The sequence below is a fragment of the Heterodontus francisci genome, chromosome 14, assembly GCF_036365525.1.
Source record: "Heterodontus francisci isolate sHetFra1 chromosome 14, sHetFra1.hap1, whole genome shotgun sequence".
NCBI classification, from domain to species: Eukaryota; Metazoa; Chordata; class Chondrichthyes; order Heterodontiformes; family Heterodontidae; genus Heterodontus; species Heterodontus francisci.
Window position 1 is genome coordinate 83,155,590 of NC_090384.1, and position 16,219 is coordinate 83,171,808.

The 16,219-nt window shown below is 46.1% G+C and overlaps 1 protein-coding gene across 6 annotated transcripts in view; it reads right to left on the reverse strand.

Moving 5' to 3' along the window:
* The window catches only part of kif18a (kinesin family member 18A), a 189,357-nt gene that overhangs the window by 163,558 nt on the left and 9,580 nt on the right, over positions 1–16,219 (reverse strand). For 5 of the 6 annotated variants that reach the window (XM_068046482.1, XM_068046479.1, XM_068046480.1 and 2 more), the window contains one exon: positions 11,437–11,594. In XM_068046482.1, coding sequence (XP_067902583.1) covers positions 11,437–11,594 — 158 coding nt within the window. Of the gene's footprint in view, positions 1–11,436; positions 11,595–13,108; positions 13,196–16,219 lie in introns of those variants that run through there. The other variant, XM_068046484.1, reaches the window with a different exon arrangement.

Here is a 16,219-nt window from a genome sequence, read left to right on the forward strand (position 1 = left end):
ACTCATCACGCACCCAGCAGCAGTCCCTAGCACTGGAATCTCACAAATAACATTTACATGCTCCACCTCACCCTCATATACCTTTCAATTATGCCAGCCTCAAATCCACCCTTTGCAGGCTTCACATACCTTCAGCTGTTCAGCTATGGCAGACACATCACCCAAACACATGCAACATAATCACAGACATTCGTCCCTCTCTCTTTCAGGACAAGATGGCCGCTAACAGGAGGGCACAGCAGAGATTCAGAAGGGGGCAGATACACCTTTATCCACTGAGCCCGATGGAAGAGTTAGTGCTGTACATCATGGGGCCGGCTGCGACAGAACCCATATTATCTAGCAATCGCTGAGAACACTGAGAAAGATGATAGGTTACTGCTTTATGCCCCTTCTCAACTTCCTCCTGCTATCTGGCATAAATTGCAAGGTGCAGATGGTGTGACCATGGACCTCTTGCTCTCCTCCTCAACCCATTCCTCCCCTTTTATGCTTTCAGATACCAAAGAATTGCTGCCTGGCCAGCCACAGTACATCCAGGAGGGAGAGAGAGCAACCACACACCAGCGATGAGGAAGCACGGTCACTTGCACTTGATCTGACACTCTCAGCCACCAGTTCAGGTGCTGGCGCTGCACCTACCTTACAGGCTGGTATAGAATTGGGATCTGCATGTGGTAAGCTACCATGAGTAGGCGAAAGCCAAAGCAGGCGGACAGAACAGTTCATATGCCAGCTACCCAGAAGGAGAAGTCGCAGACAGGTTCTGCTGCAGGGGACTTAGATGACGACTTTGACGGAGCGACAGAGGAGATCGTTGATGATGATGCACAGGGATGCTCCAATCCTTCAGTATCCTCGACCTGCTCCCTTGCCACCATCCCAAGCTTGACTCCCTATTAAATAAGCCTACAGCTTTCCTCAGTGTCTTTCTCTCAAAGGGCTCATTGAGGCACTTGTCGCTGGCTGTTATGAACAGCAACCCCAGTTGTCCCATCCCACTATGTCAACCTTCCTGCCCAGTGTACTCGCCGGGGGTTGATCGTGCCAATTTTCTTCCAGTCCAACTGCCCCCACTCCATCCCTGATTCTGACCCTGTGGATTCTGTCAGCAGATCAGCTCTCACTGCCCCTCTATATCTTCCTCCAGAATGTCAGTTCACTTGTGAACAAGCCCTTTGCCATCCATGAACTTATTGTGAATGATTACATCAACATCATGGCCTTAATAGAAAGCTGGCCGAGAGGTGATGATATCTTTCCCCTTAATGAAGCTTTCCCAACTTACTACATGTACCACCACTTGCCCCTTGAAGACCATAATGGTGCCGGTGTGGCACTTATCACCAAATCACACCTTTGCCTGAACCCCTACTCATCTGGCACTTTCTCCTCCTTTGTTCCACCCCTCTCACTCAAAATTATCATTCTCTACCGCCCTCCCAAGTACGATAAAAATTCTCAGATATTTTCACTGCTTTTCTCCTTAAGTCTCTGCTCCAAACGACTTCTCATCCTTGATAATTTGAACCTCCATCTCAACTCATTGTGTTCTCTCTCCTTTGATTGCACTGTTCTCTTATCCTCCCTAAATCTCTCACTCCATGTAAACTTATATTCATGGTCTCCCCCCCCCCCTCCCCTTGATCTTTTCATCTCACATGGTCTTGCTGGTCCCATCGTATCGATTACAGATAAGGCCATCCTTGATCACTTCCTTGTACCATTCACCACCCACAGCCCCTTCCACACCCCTGCGTTCTGTATCAGCCTCTGGAAAATCTATCCTCCAGTTCACTTACAACTGCACTTTCAAAATCCCAACTGTCTAGACTTTGGCCCTCTGTTCACCCCAACAATTTTGCAGCTACTGATTTGCTCAACTACACACTCATGTCCACCTTTGATGCCCTAGTTTTAGTTTAGTTTTAGAGATACAGCACTGAAACAGGCCCTTCGGTCCACCGAGTCTGTGCCGACCATCAACCACCCATTTATACAAATCCTATACTAATTCCATATTCCTACCACATCCTCACCTGTTCCTATATTCCCCTACCTATACTAGGGGCAATTGCTAATGGCCAATTTACCTATCAACCTGCAGGTCTTTGGCATGTGGGAGGAAACCGGAGCACCCGGAGGAAACCCACGCAGACACAGGGAGAACTTGCATACTCCACACAGACAAGTACCCAGAATTGAACCCGGGTCACTGGAGCTGTGAGGCTGCGGTGCTAACCACTGCGCCACTGTCCCCAATAAAACCATTACTTTCTCTCACCCTGGCAATTCCCTGATACGGCCCTCACCTCCACTCCCTTAAGTGTAACTTCATGAGGGGCGGCATCAGGAAACAGTCCGCCTGCCCGCCCGAGGCCAATTAAGGCCCTTAAGTGGCCAATTAATTGGCACTTAAGGGACTCATCCAGTCGCTGGTAAAACCTGGCAGTCTCAGTGTGGGCGAGGAGGGGGCCCTCCTGATCGGGCACCCTATACCCCACCCTATGGCACTACAGGGCCGATTGTCCCCGGCGAGGCTCCACACTTACCTTTTTCCCGGGGCCGCGTCCCTCTTGCTCCTCTCCCTGGATGCAGTTCCAGCAGTGGCCACTGCTCCCAGTGGTGGTGCTGGGAATGAGTTGCCAGCCCTCTGATTGGCCGGCAGCTCTTGGAGGCAGCACTGCCTGCCTCAGTGAGACGGAAGTCCCGCCCGAAGCCAAATAAAGGCCTGAGCCACGTAAAATCATAGCGCAACTTCAAGGCCCAGCAGAGGCAGACTTATCCCCAACTTTTTGGCCAGTGGGCAGGACCTTCCGCTCAATGTAAAATTCCGGCCGGGGACTTGAAAGAATATGGCACACAACTAGTTTAGCCATCCACCGCCAGACCTGGTCGGACCACTTTAAACACTACAGAGTCTGGAACGGCGATAGTAATAGGAAATCCAATAGTTAGGGGAACAGACCGGCATTTCTGTGGCCACAGACGTGAATCCAGGATGGTATGTTAGCTCCCTGGTGCCAGGGTCAAGGTAGTCACTGAATGGCTGCAGAGCAGTCTGACAGGTGAGGGTGAACAGCCAGCAGTCGTGAACTACATTTGTACCAACGACATAGGTAGTAAGAGGGATGTGGTCCTGCAGTCAGAATTTAGGGAGCTAGGTAGAAAATTAGCAAGTCGGACCTCAAAAGTAGTAATCTCTGGATTACTTCCAGTGCCATGAGAAATTCAGGATAGAAATAGGAGGATAAAGCAAATGAATGCATGGCTGAAAGGATGGTGTAGGAATGAGGGCTTTAGATTCTTGAGACATTGGGATTGGCTCTGGGGAAGGTGGGACCTGTACAGGCTGGACAGGTTGCACCTAAATAGAGCTGGGACTGAGTTTCTTGCAGGGTGATTTGCTAGTGCTATTGGGGAGGGTTTAAACTAACATGTCAGGGGTGTGAGAACCAGGAGAAAATATGAGACAGGAATACCAAGGTGCACAGAATACTAGGGGAGATAGATAGCACTAGAATAGGGAAGAGTAAGGTACTCAGTGGGGTCAAAGGGGCAAAGTAATAAAGTCTAAATCAGGGTTAATGTGCATGAATGTGAATGCACGGAGTGTAGTTAATAAGATTGGTGAGGTACAGGTGTAGATTGCCACGTGGAAGTATAATGTAGCTATAACAGAGAGCAGGCTCAAAGAGGGGCAGCGCTGGGTGTTAAATATTCCTGGACACAAGGTGTTCAGAAAAGACAGGAAAGGGAAAAGGACAGGAAAGACAGTTCTGGGGAAAAAAGATGTCTCAGAGGGAGAGAGGACAGAATCTATTTGGCTAAAGCTATGGAGCAAAAAAGGTGCAGTTACATTGCTCTTTATTGTTTATAGGCCACCAACTAGTGGGAAGGACGTGGAGGAACAAATTTTCAAGCAAGTTAAAGAGGTGCAAAAATTATAGAATAGTTATAATGAGGGACTTTAATTATCCAAACATAGACTAGGATGTGTAAAGGGCATTGAGGGGCAAGAGGTCCTGGAGTGTGTTCAGGAAAGTTTTCTACAGCAGTATGTTTCTAGTCCAATGAGAAAGGAGGCAGTCCTGGACCTGGTTCTTGGGAATGTGGTGGGCGAAGTGGATCTAGTATCCATAGATGATCATTTCGGGGACAGCGATTATTGTATCATAAGCTTTAGGCTGTATGGAAAAGGACAAAGAACAATTCAGATCAAGAATAATTAACTGGGGAAAGCCAACTTCAATGGGGTAAAAACAGAGCTGGGGCAAATAAATTGGAGTCAAATGGTGGCAGGAAAAATGGCAGCTGGACAATGGGCTACCTTCTAAAAGGAGATAGTTTGGGCACAGTCAAGGTATGTTCCCTTGAAGAGGAAAGGTAGGGTAAACAAATCCAGAGCTCTCTGGAAGACACAAGAAATAGGAGATTAGGATAATAAAAAAAACAGTGCTTGCAACACCACCTACCACCTAGAAGGACACGGGCAGCAGCTGCACGGGAACACCACCACTACAAATTCCCCTCCAAGGCACACACTATCCTGACTTGGAACTATATCACTGTTCCTTCGCTGTCACTGGGTCAAAATCCTGGAACTCCCTTCTTAACAGCACCGTGTGTACCTACCCCACAAGGCTGCAGCAGTTCAAGAAGGCGGCTCACCATCACCTTATCAAGGGCAATTAGGGATGGGCAATAAATGCTGGGCTAGCCAGCGACATCCACATCTAATGAACGAACAAAAAAAAAAGACATGGCAGGTAGAAAATATTACTAGTGAAGATTGATGCAAAATATCTGTTCAATTTGTCTGCCATCTCATTATCCATTATTAATTCCCCAGACTCACTTTTTATCGGACCAATTTGTTACCGCTCACTTTGTTATCCCAGAGGGTTGTGGATACGCCATTACTGGATGAATATATTTAAGGCTGAGATAAACAGATTTTAAGTTTTTCAGAGAATCAAGGGATATGGGGAGCGGGCAGGAAAGTGGAATTGAAACCCAAGATCAGCCATGATTATATTGAATGGCAGAGCAGGCTCGATGGGCCGTATGGTCTACTTCTATTTCTTGTTATATTGCTAAATTATCTGACTGCTTATCCGATATTATTGGATGAGCAGAAATTTACTCCAATTAAATATTGAGAAGATTGAAGCCATTGTTTTCGGTCCCTGCTCCAAACCCCTTTGCCTAGCTACCGACTCCATCCCGCTCTCTGGGCAACATTCTAAGATTAAGCCAGTCTGTTCACAATTTTGGTGTAACATTTGACCCAGAGATGAGCTTCCTACCTCATATTTGTGCCACCACCAAGAGTGCATATTTTTGCCTCCGTATCACCGGACTTTGTCCCATCTCAGCTGATTTGTTGCTGAAGCTCTCATTCATGCCTTCGTTACCTCTAGACTAGAGTATTCCAATGCGCTCCTGGCTGGCCTTCCACATTCTAACCTCCGTAAACTTGAGGTTCTACAAAACTCTGCTGCCCGTGTCTTAACTCGCACCAAGTCCTGTTTTTCTACCACCCCTGTGCTCGCTGACCGACATTGATTACTGGTCAAGCAACGTTTTGATTTCATCACGCACACTGGATGTGCGATGATACAACAATCATGGATGACTTCTGAAGAGTTATGAAACATGGAGTTGTTAAAAAAATGAACCTTTAGTTTAAAAAGTGAACAATGGTCCAAAATGGCCACCGAAGAGAAATGGATTGGCCTTTTGTGTATTCAAACTGACAAAGAAAAAGGACAAATCTTCAAAGCCAAGAGGTGTCAATTAAAGCCATCTTACACCTCTCCGAAAACATTTCAGAATTGAATGTCTTCTTCTGAAACAAAGGCAGTGTGAAGTAGCCCCATCCTGGGCCATTGTGCGATCACCATGGGAAAGAGACCATAGTGTTTCCTAACAGGAGATGAGAGAGAACAGCTTTACCAGAAAGAAAAAAAGAAAAGGGAAACGAAAACAGAAAAAGAAAAGATTGAGAACTTGATTTCCAAAGGAATTCAACAGGTTTATCATAACTTAACCACCCCCCACCCTCCACCAACTAAAAGCCACCTTCCTTTTTCCTCTCTATGTGTGTGTGTGTGTGTATATAGACACTTGTTTGTGCGCACATGCAATTGCGACAATTTTGGGATAAGGTATATTGATCAATAAACAATTGATTTTCTGTTTTTTTTTTAAAAAACAGGCAGGAAAACCTGTTATAAAAACAAGAAATGCTGGAATCACTCAGCAGGTCTGGCAGCATCTGTGGAAAGAGAAGCAGAGTTAACGTTTCGGGTCAGTGACCCTTCATCGGAACTGACAAATATTAGAAAAGTCACAGGTTATAAGCAAGTGAGGTGGGGGTGGGGCAAGAGATAACAAAGGAGGTCTAGATTGGACAAGGCCACATAGCTGACCAAAAGGTCACGGAGCAAAGGCAAACAATATGTTAATGGTGCGTTGAAAGACAAAACATTAGTACAGATTAAGTGTAAATACACTGAATGTTGAACAGCAGCAAGTGCAAACCTGAAAAAAAACAGTGGGTAAGCAAACTGAACAAACTAAGATGAAATGAAATAAATGCAAAAAAAAAGATTGTAAAAAATGTAAAAAAGAATGTTAAAAAAAAGGAAGAAAAAATAACTAAAAATGAAAGTAAAATGGGGGGGCCCGGCATGCTCTGAAATTATTGAACTCAATGTTCAGTCCGGCAGGCTGTAGTGTGCCTAATCGGTAAATGAGATGCTGTTCCTCGAGCTTGCGTTGATGTTCACTGGAACACTGCAGCAATCCCAGGACAGAGATGTGAGCATGAGAGCAGGGGGGAGTGTTGAAATGGCAAGCAACCGGAAGCTCAGGGTCCTGCTTGCGGACTGAGCGGAGATGTTCCGCAGAGCGGTCACCCAGTCTGCGCTTAGTCTCCCCAATGTAGAGGAGACCACACTGTGAGCAGCAAATACAGTATACTACATTGAAAGTAGTACAAGTAAATCGCTGCTTCACCTGAAAGGAGTGTTTGGGGCCTGGGATAGTGAGGAGAGAGGAGGTAAATGGGCAGGTATTACACCTCCTGCGATTGCAGGGGAAGGTGCCCTGGGACGGGGACGAGGTGGTGGGGGTAATGGAGGAGTGGACCAGGGTGTCGCGGAGGGAACGATCCCTTCGGAATGCTGACAGGGGAAGGGAGGGGAAGATGCAACTGGTAGTGGCATCACGCTGGAGGTGGCGGAAATGGCGAAGGATGATCCTTTGGATATGGAGGCTGGTGGGGTGAAAAGTGAGGACAAGGGGAACCCTGTCACGATTCTGGGAGGGAGGGGAAGGGGTGAGGGTAGAGGTGCGGGGAATGGGTCGGACACGGTTGAGGGCCCTGTCAACCACAGTGGGGGGGAAATCCTCGGTTGAGGAAAAAGGAGGTCATATCAGAAGCAGTCATGGAAGGTAGCACCATCAGAGCAGATGCGTCGGAGACGGAGAAACTGGGAGAATGGAATGGAGTCCTTACAGGAGGTAGGGTGTGAAGAAGTGTAGTCGAGATAGCTGTGGGTGTCGGTGGGCTTATAATGGATATTAGTAGACAACCTATCCCCAGAGATGGAGACAGAGAAGTCAAGGAAGGGAAGAGAAGTGTCAGAGATGGACCATGTAAAGGTGAGAGAAGGGTGAAAATTGGAAGCAAAGTTGATAAAGTTTTCCAGTTCGGGGCGGGAGCAGGAAACGGCACCGATACAGTCATCAATGTACTGAAAAAAGAGTTGGGGGAGGGGGCCTGAGTAGGACTGGAACAAAGAATGCTCGACATATCCCACAAAAAGACAGGCATAACTAGGACCCATGCGGGTACCCATAGCGACACCTTTTACTTGAAGGAAATGCATGGAGTTGAAGGAGAAGTTGTTCAATGTGAGAACAAGTTCAGCCAGGCGGAAGAGGGTGGTGGTGGATGGGGACTGGTTGGGCCTCTGTTCCAGGAAGAAGCGGAGAGCCCTCAAACCATCCTGGTGGGGGATGGAGGTGTAGAGCGATTGGACGTCCATAGTGAAGAGGAGGTGGTTGGGACCAGGAAACTGGAAATTGTCAAAATGACGTAGGGAGTCAGAAGAGTCATGGATGTAGGTGGGAAGAGACTGGACCAGCGGAGAAAAGATAGAGTCTAGATAGGAAGAAATAAGTTCAGTGGGGCAGGAGCAGGCTGACACAATGGGTCTGCCGGGACAGTCCCGTTTGTGGATTTTGGGAAGGAGGTAGAAGCGGGCTGTCCGGGGTTGTGGGACTATGAGGTTGGAAGCCGTAGAGGGAAGATCTCCAGAGGAGATGAGGTCAGTGACAGTCCTTTGGACGGTGGCTTGATGTTCGGTGGTGGGGTCATGGTCCAGAGGGAGGTAGGAAGAAGTGTCCGTGAGTTGGCATTGAGCTTCTGCAAGGTAGAGGTCGGTACGCCATACGACAACAGCACCACCCTTGTCTGCAGGTTTGATGACCATGTCGGGGTTAGACCCGAGAGAACGGAGTGCCTCAAGTTCAGAGAGGGACAGGTAAAATCTGTTGTCTGTTTATTTGAAAAATAAGATATGAAGGGGCCAAACTCTCATACAAATACACTTTCTGCAGTCAGGTGGGGAGTTGAACGGAGGGAACCACTCATGTCACACCACATGGTCGTAACAATTTTAAAATTCTCATCTTCGTTTTCAAATCCCTCCTTGGCCTCACTCCTCCCGATCTCTGTAACCTCCTCCAGCCCCACAACCCTCTGGGATATCTGCATTCCTCTAATTCTGGCCTTTTTAGCATCCCTGATTTTAAATCACTCTACCACTGGTAGCCGTGCCTTCACTTGCTTGGGCCCCAAGCTCCAGAGTACTGCCCTACACCTCGCTTCCTTTCTACCTTACTTTCCTCAATTAAGACACCCCTGAAACCTACCCTTTGATGAAGGCTTTGGTCATCTGATCTAATATCTCATGTGGCTCGGTGTCATATTTTGTATTATGACGTGCCTCTGAAGTGCCTTGGACCGTTTTATTATGTTAAAGATGCCATATAAGTACAGATTGGTGTTGTGTTTGATAGGGTTTTCAGGCAGCTCCAATTACTGTCAAGCAGCATGGAAGAATCAGGCTCCAAAATGGCAGAGAGCGTCATTCAGAGCTTGGAGCCCATCCTTCCACTGTGGAAGTGATGGCCAACTTCATGACAGCACTAGCAGGCCCAATCTTGATGGAGCATCTGATAGCCACTGTCTCAGCTTCCACTGCGGCACAGGCGGAAGCCATCCAACGTCTGAGCGATGTAGTGTAAGCACAGACAGGCAGAGGTCATGAAATTCATGCTTGCTGCCATGCAGGCTCAGACTACTGCCATCATATACAGGAAGATGACTTTGTCCCTGAGCAGCCAGCTTTTAGTTCTCTGTGGAGACCCAAAGACGGTGGACACAGCTGACTGGTGCAGGATGAATGCATCGCAGCTGCTCCAGGATAGCAGGAATTGACTGACAGGATATATTGGGAAGGGTCGCACACCAACTGCATGTTTATACAATGGTAATCCTTGTGGTTCCTGTACTTCTCAGTCATGGGGTATCCAAGGTCAGGTGCAGTCAACATCAGGAATCCCTCCATCCTGGCAAAGCCACATGTCATTTTGTCCTGCTTGCCCCTGCTGAGGGAGAAGGCATTGTACTCTCCTCTTTTGGAATAGATGGCATCTGTGAACCCCCAGATGCTCCAATGGTAGGCGTACTGGGATATGTTTGACGAGTCACCTGCTCCCACCTGTAAAGACCTGGTTACATAAAGTTCAATACCACTGTGACCTTAATGGCCACAGGCAGCACTGTCCTCACCATGGTGAGGCTCAAGGAGGTGGCACAGTTCAATGACTGCTTCCTTGTTGAACCAGAGTTTGGGCATTGCTCGAGTCGGATGGAGATAGAAGTGCCTCCGAAGAACCCTTGGCGGGTAGGGCTTCTGTGAAGATCCCTCCCTCCTCACAGAGCTTTCCCTCTCTATAGCCTTTGCTGCATTTGATGGTCATGTTGTTGACTAAGAGGCACTGCAACCATAGCCCCCATACCTTGGTCACTAAATCCTGTGTTCTCCCTGACTTTAAGCAGCAGCTGGCCGAAACACCTCTAAAACTGCAGCACAGCACTTCAACAAACTCAGCCTAAGCAGAAGCAAGTCAAAAGCACCTCACCTGCAAGTTAGTGTCTGGTCCTTTAAACAAATGCTTGTGGGGGGCAGGGGGAGGCGTCTTGCTGCTGAACACCTGTTTACCGGAGAGTAGAGCATGGCTACCCGACCCGAACCCGACGACGTGTCGGTTTCGGGTTGGGTCTCTCTTCCGGGTCCGGCATTTGGACTCGGGTCGGGTAGGACGCAGTGCTGCCTTTTGGTCAGGGAGGGAAAAGCTTCCAGATTTGAACAGTCAGGACGTCAAGGCAGGAAACGTGCATCCGGACTACGCACTAGTCTGCAGTGAGCGATTCCATCCAAGGTAGAGCACAACCTCCTTAATATAATTAACTTCATTCTGGTGGTCGGGTCGGATCGGGCGTGAGAAGAAAAATCAATGGACTCGGGCCGGGTCAGATGTGGTTCTGTCGAGCTCTGGTCGGGTTTCAATTGCAGACCTGAGCAGTCCTTTAACCAGAGAGTGATCAGCACAAGCATGCGCAGGCGAAATTCATGAAATTATCAAATAGCACCACTCCTGCAGCTTCCCATGAATGTATGGCATATCTGCACTAGTGCCCTTGCCAGCAGTGAGAGTGGCACCATTTTCTTACTGCAGGGTTTTTGTAGAGCTGGCATCAGCAGCACTACAGCCTAATTTTGTCCCCTGTGGCTTTCGAAGCGCACAGCTCCACATTAACAATGACGTGATATATTGTATATTACGTTATGCAATACACCTCTACCTTTAAAACAATGTATTCTCTGATTACCATAAGCGATGCGATGGGAGATTTACTGTTTATTAAAAATCAATCCAAGAATAAGTTTTCTGAATTGAAGATGCTGGTATCTAAAATTTATCTCTTAGAAAAAACACACATACTGTTCTCTATTAAATAAAAAAAGTGGCCACTCTCCAGTGAAGTCAAAGAGAATCACCTCACAGAACATATCCCGTACTCAGCACTAGCAACCACAAGGGCCATCTTTTCTAGTAATTCAATTTCATGCTTGCATCACCCATTAACTTCAATTTTGGCTGCACATTTTTTGTTAAAAGAGACACAGCTTTATATAAGATGATAGGAAATGGTGAATGTTCCAATAAAGCCAATCAGCAGGGAAAAGTTTACTCAAAGGTCTGCACAGGTTGCAAGTATAAGCACAATCAATATGGTGTCTGCATGAGATTCAATATCAGACGATAAAATCTTCAAAGAACATGAAATCTCACCTCCAAATATGAAACTGCAATGTCACAACATTTCTCGTCTTTCATCTGTTCTATTCGATTGTACAATTCCTTCATAGTCAGATACATCACCCCAGGTTGTCCTGATGATCCTAGCATGGTGTGCGTTTTTCCTGATCCTGTTGCACCATATGCAAAGACTATGTATAAAAAAAAAACACCATAGTTACTATGCCTTCATCAGATGACAGTTGATCTCAAAACTGATGAGTTTTCAATTGAATTAAGGTTTAGTAATCAGCTTTATGTAGCATTCAATTATGGAAACTCCTCCATTCCTTAATGGGTAGCACTATTTATGATGTTGATTGAAAGCATTTTTCATAATACAATGGTCAGAAGCTCTAAGGAACAAATGGAAAGTCGAAAGTTGGGAGTATGAAAGGAAATTACCATGGGGTTGTATTGAACAAGACAGTTCAAAAAGCAATGGATGCATTTCAAAGAGAGGAGATATTAAGGACGGTGTCAAGAAGGCAGGCAGTTTTCCTGTATTTTTTACAATATTACTGGTGGATTTCCTGTGGCTAGACAGAAAGTACACACAATATAATAAAAATATTATGCACAGTCTCACTACCCATCCACAAAGCCTTACTTCCTGTTGTAACACTTTTTGTGTTGATATTTACCCATTATAAATTCCTTTCTTCTCGTTAGAATGCAAGCTTGTCACGCTATTTGTACCTTGTTGGTGGCGGCATTGTAACATATCAATTCTGTTCTGGAAACACCTTTCCTCCAATCAATTCTGCTTTTCAGTTTTCCAAATTTCTACAAGTTTTCCTGTCTAATCTACAAATACATCAAACACTAGTTTTGCTGCGCCACTTTTACTTTGTGGGAATATGCCTACGCTATACGCATCAGCTTTGTTTTTTGGTAAGGTTCTATTCAAACCATCTTCTTAAGCCCCTATCCCCTCCAAAATAAGCACGAGGAGCTCATGGACTTCTTTGTCAATAAGATTGAGACCATCCAATGAGCTGCCTCTGCCACATCCTTCCCTTCCACTACCCGACTGGGCCAAACTTCCTCCAAAGCTCCCCCGCTGCTCTTTCCCTGAACTCACATCTTTCTCCAATTTCTTTCCTATCTCGTCTCATGCATTCGCTGAGCTCATCTTGTCCAGGAGACCAACCTCCTACGCCCTTGACACTATTTCCACTAAACTGCTGACCACCTAACTTCCCATCCTGGTCCCCAAGTTAGCTGATAATTAACGATTCTCCCTGTTCAGGTGTTGTCCCTCTCTCCTTTAAATCAGCTGCCATCACCCCTCTCTTCAAAAAAAAAAACTTTGATCCCACCATCCTTACAAACTACTGTCCCAACCTCCCTTTCTTCCCCAAAGTCTTAGAACATGTTGTCGCCTCCAAATTCGTGCCCATCTTTCCCTGAACTCCACATTTGAATCCCTCCATGTTTCCGCCCTACCACAGTACCAGAATGGTTCTTATCAAAGTCACAAATGGCATCCTGTGTTACTGTGACAAAGGTAAACTCTCCCTCTCTGTTCTTCTCAACCTGTCTGCAGCCTTTGACATGGTTGAACACACCATCTTCCTCCAATACCTCTGCATTTAGTCCAGCTGGGTGGGACTGCTCTCATCTAGTTTCAGTCTTATCCAACTAATTGTAGCCACAGTATCACCTGCAATCTTGCCATTCCCGCACCATGTTTATCAAGGATCTATACTTGGCCCCCTCCTATTCCTCATCGACATGTTGTCCCTCGGTGACATCATCTGAAAGCATAGCATTAGTTTTCACATGTACACTGACAACACCCAGCTCTACCTCACCATCACCTCCCGACTCCTCCATTGTTGCTTATCCAACATGCAGTACCGGAGGAGCAGAAATTTCCTCCAATTAAACATTGGGAAGACTGAAGTCCTTGTTTTTGGTCCCTGCTCCAAACTCCGTTGTGTAGCTACCGACTCCATCTTCCAGGCAGCATTCTAAGATAAAGCCAGCCTGTTCACAATCTGTGGGCGGCACAACGGTTAGCACCGCAGCCTCAAAGCTCCAGCGACCCGGGTTCGATTCTGGGTACTGCCTGTGTGGAGTTTGCAAGTTCTCCCTGTGACCGCGTGGGTTTCTGCCGTATGCTCCGGTTTCCTCCCACAGCCAAAGACTTGCAGGTTGATAGGTAAATTGGCCATTATAAATTGCCCCTAGTATAGGTAGGTGGTAGGGGAATATAGGGAAGCTGGGGATGTGGTAGGAATATGGGATTAATGTAGGATTAGTATAAATGGGTGGTTGATGGTCGGCATAGACTCGGTGGGCCGAAGGGCCTGCTTCAGTGCAGTATCTCCAAATAAATAAATAAATCTCGCTGTCACACTTGACCCCGAGATGAGCTTCCATTATCATATTCGTGCCATCATTAAGACCGCCTATTTCCACCTCTATAACATCGCCCAACTTCACCCCTAGCTCAGCTCAGCTCATTTGCTGCTGAAACCATCATTCATACCTTCATTACCTCTAGACTTGACTATTCCAATGCACTCCTGGCTGGTCTCCCACATTCTACCTTCCGTAAAGTAAGATGATCCAAAACACTGCTGCCTGTATCTTAACTCACACCTAGTCCCGTTCCCCAATCACCCCTGTGCTTGCTACTTACATTGGCTCCCAGTCAAACAACATCTAGATTTTAAAATTCTCATCCTCATTTTCAAATCCCTCCATGGCCTCACCGCTCCCCATCTCTAATCTCCTCCAGCCCCACAATCCTCTAAGATATCTACGTTCATCTAATTCTGGCCTCTTAGGCGTCCCTGATTTTAACTGCTCCATCATTAGCGGTTGTGTCTTCAGCTGCCTCAGTACTAAGCTCTGGGATTCCCCCCACCCAATACCTCTCCGCCTTGCGACCTCACATTCCTACTTTAAGACACTCCTTAAACCTACCTCTAGCAAAGCTTTTGGTTATCTGATCCAATATCTCATGAGCTCAGTGCCATATTTTATATTAAAATGCTCCTGTGAAGTGCCTTGGGATGTTTTATTACATTAAAGGCGCTATATAAATACTGTGTGTACATGGTCTTTGCCAGTCTTGTCCCACACTTTAACAAGGTTAGTTCCCTTTTATATTTTATTGAAATTGTATTTTTTTTTCCCACTGAACTATTATCGATGAGCATTCCCTATCCATTACACCTTTTGTGTTGAACCCAATTATATTATGGTCACTGCATTCTTGCATTATGTACTTTCCCCGCTTTGTTTCCTATAACTAGACCTAACATTGCCTCTTTCTTAGTTTGCCAAAATAAAACTCATCTAGAAAGCAGGCCTGTACTTATTGTAGGATCTCCTTTTCTTTGTCACTTACATTGCTTTTACCCTAATTTAATTTTGGACAATTACAGTCACCCATTATTCTGACCCTTTAGTAATTGCATTTTTATTGACATCTCTTCTACATCTTGGCAGTGTATAATAGACTGTCAATACAGTAACTTATTCTTTCAACTCCAATTAAATAGGGTTTCAACAACTCAAAGCTTCTTCTGTTTGCTTGGCAATCTGATTCATTTTACCCCATCATCCCGATTTGCCTTTTCCCTTACAAAATGCAAAATACTGCAGATGCTGGAATTCTAAAATATAAACAGAAAATGTTGGAAACACTCAGCAGGTCAGGCAGCATATGTGGAGAAGAGGAGGTAGGGTTAATGTTTGAGGTCGATGACCTTTCATCAGAGCGGTCAGGTCATCGGCATGTAACGTTAACCCTCCCCTCATCCCTCCAATGTTATTTATTTATGTATTTATTTATTTATTTAGAGATACAGCACTGAAACAGGCCCTTCGGCCCACCGAGTCTTTACCGACCAACAACCACCCATTTATACTAACCCTACAGTAATCTCATATTCCCTACCACCTACCTACACTAGGGGCAATTTTACAATGGCCAATTTACCTACCACCTGCAAGTCTTTGGCTGTGGGAGGAAACCGGAGCACCTGGCGAAAACCCACGCGGTCACAGGGAGAACTTGCAAACTCCGCACAGGCAGTACCCAGAATGGAACCCGGGTCCCTGGAGCTGTGAGGCTGCGGTGCTAACCACTGCGCCGCCCCGGTTACCTGACCTGCTGAGTGATTCCAGCATTTTCAGTTTGTATGCTTCTTCTCTTTCCTGCATACTTTGCCCCTTTCGCTTTCCTTTCTGCTTCCTCATTGTTTTTCCCCCTTTCACCAGCAGCATTAATATAAACCCTCCCCTACAGCAATAGTTATTCTCCCAGCACCACATTGGTTGCAACCTTCAGGTGAAGCCTGTCCCAGAAATGGTCACTGGAATCTGAACGTTCTCCAAAAACTTCTCTACAGGCTTGCATCTACCAATATTATGGCTAAGCTGCATTCTCTGTCCCGATGCAAAAAAAAATTAAAGGGGCATATACCAGAAAAAAACACAGGCTACCTATTTCCTCTTCCACAATGGTTGGTCAGTTACTTCCTTCCCTTACAAACTCATTTTGCCAACAGGGTGACTACCCTCCAGAAATGCAATTCCCTCAGCCTCTCAAATGTATCACCAGCTGCTCCTTAAACGCAGACACGTATAACGGAGTAGGCCATTTCTGCCCCTCGAGAATCTTTCACCATTTAATTAGGTCATGGCTGATCTGTGCTTCAACACATTTACCCACTTTTGATCCACAACCCTTGATATCCTTACCTAATAAAAATCTGTCGATTTCAGTCTTGAAAATTTCAATGGATTCACAGCCTAT